Raw genomic sequence first — 5,379 nt, 5'->3', positions numbered from 1 at the left:
AACCCGCAGGCTCAGGCAATCCACTCACCTCAGCCTCCCAAAGGTGTGGGATTACAGGCTGAGCCACCGAGCCCGGCTATAACTCATTTTTTGAGTATCTATTGAATGCTGGGGACTGTGTGTGCCAGACCCCAGAGATATAATGATAATCCCATTGCCATTTCTGCCTCTTGTGGAAAATGAAGGTTTCAGACCTAAGAAGTAAAGCTTGTCTTTTGTAGGAAGGGATTCTGGGTACCTGCTGCTCTAGCTGACAGTCTCCATGTTTCCTTAGGGGAAAGGCATTGAAGAACGGCAGCAACTCATCAAGCAGCTAAGGGATGAACTACGATTGGAAGAAGCCCGACTGGTGCTGTTAAAGAAGCTGAGACAGAGTCAGCTACAGAAAGAGAATGTGGTCCAGAAGGTAATGTGTCTTAGAAATATGGGACTCTAGAGGGAAGGAAAGAAAAAGATTTTTTGTTTTTGCGTTGGAGTCTCACTCTGCCGCCCAGGCTGGAGTGCAGTGGCACACTCATAGCCAGCCCAGCATCGTCCTGCTGGGCTCTAGCGACCCTTCTGCCTCAGCCTTCCAAGTAGCTGGAACTACAGGTGCACACTACTATGCCCAGCTAATTTTTTATTTATTTTAGAGATGAGGTCTCGCCAAGTTGCCTGGGCTGGTCTTGAACCCTTGGGCTTAGGCAATCCACTCACCTCACCTTCCCAAAGTGCCAGGATTACAGGTGTGCCACCAAGCCCAGCCAAGAAAAAGTGGTTTGAGAGTAGGCTAGGCCAAGTAGGTTTAGTTGGGTGGCTTGTTCTTCTCTGGGTCCATAGTTTTTAGTCTATAGGAGTAGTGATTTTTTATTTTTTTATTTTTTAAATTTTTTTGAGTTGGAGTCTCACTCTGTTGCCGCTTCCGGCCGCTGCAGCCTCGACTTGCTGGGCTCTGGCGATTCTTCTGCCTCAGCCTTCCAAGTAGCCGAAACTACAGGTGTGCACTACCACGCCCTGCTAACTTTTTTTTTTTTATTGTAGAGATGAGGTCTCACCAAGTTGCCCAGGCAAGTCTCGAACCCGCGGGCTCAGGCAGTTCACTCACCTCGGTCTCCCAAAGCGTTGGATTACAGGCTGAGCCACTGAGCCCAGCGATTTTTTTTTTTTAAATCTTAGGCCTTAATTAAGAAAACCTTGAATCCATTTTCCTCCTGGTCAACAGGAGCTTCACATTGACAAGGAGTTTTAAAGATCTAGAAATGCAGACCTTGGTTGCTCAGCCTGTAATCCTGCGCTTTGAGAGGCTGAGGTGAGTGGATTGCCTGAGGCCGCGGGTTTGAGACCTGCCTGGGCAGGCGAGACCTCATCTCTACAATAAATCAAAAAACTAGCCGGACGTGGTAGCGTGTGCCTATAGTTCCAGCTACTTGGAAGGCTGAGGCGGAAGGATTGCCGGAGCACAGCAGGTGGAGGCTGCAGTGGCCGGAAGTGTGCCACTGCACTCCAGTCGGAGCCGCAGAGTGAGACTCCAACTCAAAAAAAAAAAAAAAGATCTAGAAATGTACCAGATTTCCACCTCTGATTATTGTCCTCTTCCATGGTCTCATTTTGTTTTCCCTCTCCCAGACTCCAGTTGTACAGAATGCAGCATCTATTGTTCAGCCATCTCCTGCCCATGTGGGACAGCAGGGCCTATCCAAGCTTCCCTCCCGCCCTGGAACCCAAGGGGTTGAACCTCAAAATTTGAGAACATTACAGGTATGTGACCCATAGTGAGATCTTAGTGTTTGAGGGCCCTGTCTGGTTTGGAGCTTTTTTTTTTTTTGAGTTGGAGTCTCACTCTGTCACCCAGACTGGTGTGCAGTGGCCGCTCCCGGCCACCGCATCCTCGACCTGCTGGGCTCTGGCAATCCTTCCACCTCAGCCTTCCAAGTAGCTGGAACTACTGGCGCCCGCTACCACACCCAGCTAATTTTTTTATTTATTGTAGAGATGCGGTCTCACCAAGTTGCCCAGGCGGGTCTCGAACCCGCGGGCTCAGGCAATCCACTTACCTCAGCCTCCCAAGGCACGGGATTACAGGCTGAGCCACCGAGCCTGGCTTGTTTGGGGGCTTTTATAAAGACTATCAAGAACCTGGCCATGTTAGACGAGTTATTACTACTGATCATTGTGTTGGTTCTTTGTGACATAGTTTAGTTTGTAATAGAAAGGTGAATAACCTCATCTTTCTGTGGTAGTTTTTCTTTCCTTTCCTTTTCTTTTTTTATTGTTGGAGTCTCACTCTGTCACCCAGACTGAAGTATAGGAACACAATCATGGTACAGTCTTGACCTGCTGGACTCAGGTGATCTTTCCATCTCAGCCTTCCAAGTAGCTGGAACTACAAGTACATGCCACCCCACCAGCTAATTTTTTTGTTTTTATTTTTGTAGAAATGAGGTCTCACTATGTTGCCCAGGCAGGTCTCAAAAACTCCTGGGCTCAAGCAATCCTCTTGCCTCGGCCTCCCAAAGTGCTGGGATTATAGGCATGAGCCACTGCACCAGTCTAGTTTTTTTTCTTTAGAAAGGTTTCTAACTTCTCTAGAGAAGGGTTAATTCTCTATCTAACTATATAGGATTTGATAGTTTACACCAAAAAAAGCCAGGGACTTCCCAGCCACTAATCAGGCTTTGCAGTAATGGTAGAGTTATCTCATAGATGTTAAATGAAATTACCAAGTCTGGCTGTTTTCCTTTACTTCTACTCAGCTGTGTATTATAGACAATGTTTCTCCTTCTGCATTTTGTAGGGCATTATACCATGTTTAACTGGTTATTTTCCTCTTCTTCCTCTTCAGGGTCACAGTGTCATTCGTTCAGCTACCAATACCACCCTCCCACACATGTTGATGTCTCAGCGTGTTATTGCACCAAACCCAGCCCAGCTACAGGGTCAGCGGGGTCCTCCTAAACCTGGCCTTGTACGCACCACAACACCCAACATGAATCCCACCATCAATTACCAGCCGGTAAGAGAGAGTCCTAATGTGGAAAAAGACATCACTGATTTGCTTTTCTTGTTGAAAGAATCATAGGTTTTATGTTTTTTTATAGAGAAACTCTAGGACAACAAGGGTGATTTGGGTGGAACTTGAATTGAGAACAACTCCCAAAGTGGAAGTTTTGAGGAATTATATAAAAATAGTAGTGGAGGAGAGAGGTGGTACAGCAGAGCAGCAATAAGCTAAATCTGCCTAGAAGAAAGAGATAGGTGATCTAGGGAATGAGAAGCATAATAATGTGTGACAAAAATTAAAATCTTTATTTTTCTCTTACCAGTTTTAGCTCTTAGCCATCATCATTCTCCTTCCCTACATACCAGGGTTCTTTATCAATGAATGAGTTGAATACCTCCTACTTTGGGGGATGCTAAGTAGTCCAGACTAGAATCAGACAGTGGCCTCAGTCAAGAATGCAGGAATTGGTTCTTTCTCCCATAAACCATCACTGACCCCATTCTCAATCTGTTTCAGCAGTCAAGTTCTTCTGTTCCCTGTCAGCGTACAACATCCTCTGCCATCTATATGAACCTTGCCTCTCATATCCAGCCAGGGACTGTGAACAGAGTGTCCTCACCACTTCCTAGTCCCAGCGCTATGACTGATGCTGCCAACTCACAGGCTGCAGCCAAATTGGCTCTTCGCAAACAGCTGGAAAAGACACTCCTGGAGATCCCGCCCCCTAAACCTCCTGCTCCCTTGCTTCACTTCCTGCCTAGTGCAGCCAATAGTGAGTTCATCTACATGGTGGGCTTGGAAGAAGTCGTACAGAGTGTCATTGACAGCCAAGGTAAGGTTGTTTCTTCTAGTCAATCTCTTTAAGCAAGTGATTATTAAGCCTGATAGACATTGGTAGAGTATCACAGGTTACTGTGCAATATTAAATAACCTCTCCTTCCTACTGCCAAGCCACCTCCTCTTCCTTATTTATAGGCTTTTTGGGAGCAACATATCAGAAGAACTGTGTGTGTGTGTGTGTGTGTCTTGGACTTAATTTTTTAATTTCTATTTTGTAAACCGTATATTTTTTGCAGTATAGTAAGTTCTTTCTTTCTTGTTGTTGTTGTTGAGTTGGAGTCTCACTCTGTCGCCCAGGCTGGAGTGCAGTGGCATGCTTACGACCACCCCAGTGTTGACCTGCTAGGCTCAGGCAATCCTTCCGCCTCAGCCAGAACTACAGGCACAGGCTACCATGCCCGGCTAATTTTTTAATTTATTGTAGAGATGAGGGCTCGCCAGGTTGCCCAGCCTGTTCTCAAACCCATGGACTCAGGCAGTCCCCTCACTGTGGGCTCCCAAAGTGCTGGGATTACAGGCTTAACCCACCAGTAAGTTCTTAACATCATCAATAGTTTCTTGGAACTGCAGCTTTAAGGGTGAAACAACTGCAGCAGATTCTCACATAACATCATTTTGTTACAGCATTGATGAGAGACTGGGTCTTTCTTTTTGAGAGACTCATCCATGTCTGGTCTTTCTGGCATGAGTCTTCCTCTTTCCCTCTCTTCTTCCTAATAAACTTTGTTTTAAAACTTAAAATAAGGCAACCTCTTCAGGTCCCCTCCCACTGTGGGAACTTTTCTGTCCACTCAATAAATCCTGCTTTCTCAAAAAAAAATAAATAAAAATAAAAACTTTAAAAAAATTAATTAGAGCCGGGCTCGGTGGCTCAGCCTGTAATCATGCGCCTTGGGATGCTGAGGTGAGTGGATTGCCTGAGCCCGCGGGTTCAAGACCCACTTGGGCAACTTGGCGAGACCTCATCTCTACAAAAAATCAAAAATCGGCCGGGCATGGTACAGCGCGTGCCTGTAGTTCCAGCTACTTGGAAGGCTGAGGCGGAAGGATCGCCGGAGCCCAGCAGGTCGAGGCTGCAGTGGCTGGGAGCGGCCACTGCACTCCAGTGTGGGCGACGGAGTAAGACTCCAACTCAAAAAAAAAAATTAATTAGAAAAAATGATTGGTTTTGTTATGTGATATTTTGCTTAAATGAAAGTCTGCAAGAACCTATCAGCAATATTGAAGACTTCCTGTATAACATTTAGTCTTTTAAATGGTTCCTAGCATGATGCATGCATAATTTGATGAATATTGCTCCTATTTATTTTTTTTTACTTCTACAGTGATGTAGAAGAAACTTCTATTTAATGTCAGTGTTTGTATAACATTGTGCTGAATTTCTGTGTTTAGTTTCTGCCCTTTGAGTTGAAAAACTAGATATAGTGATGTAGTATAAGTATAGTCATATAAAAGCTGCTAAGTATGACCATATAAAAGCTGTAAACCCGCCGGGCTCATGGCTCAGCCTATAATCCTGCGCCTTTGGGAGGCTGAGGTGAATGGATTGCCTGAGCCCG

The 5,379-nt window shown here is 45.5% G+C and overlaps 1 protein-coding gene across 1 annotated transcript in view; it reads left to right on the top strand.

The window, feature by feature from the left end:
- Positions 1–5,379, top strand: part of GATAD2B (GATA zinc finger domain containing 2B) — a 128,107-nt gene that overhangs the window by 111,769 nt on the left and 10,959 nt on the right. Inside the window, exons 4-7 of the mRNA XM_008059326.2 lie at positions 275–406; positions 1,606–1,737; positions 2,822–2,992; positions 3,497–3,812. Coding sequence (XP_008057517.1) covers positions 275–406; positions 1,606–1,737; positions 2,822–2,992; positions 3,497–3,812 — 751 coding nt within the window. The remainder of the gene's footprint in view (positions 1–274; positions 407–1,605; positions 1,738–2,821; positions 2,993–3,496; positions 3,813–5,379) is intronic.

Source organism: Carlito syrichta, unplaced genomic scaffold (genome assembly GCF_000164805.1).
Source record: "Carlito syrichta isolate Samal-C Ts95f unplaced genomic scaffold, Tarsius_syrichta-2.0.1 Scaffold303992, whole genome shotgun sequence".
NCBI lineage: Eukaryota > Metazoa > Chordata > Mammalia > Primates > Tarsiidae > Carlito > Carlito syrichta.
This window is presented reverse-complemented; position numbering and strand designations above follow the sequence as displayed.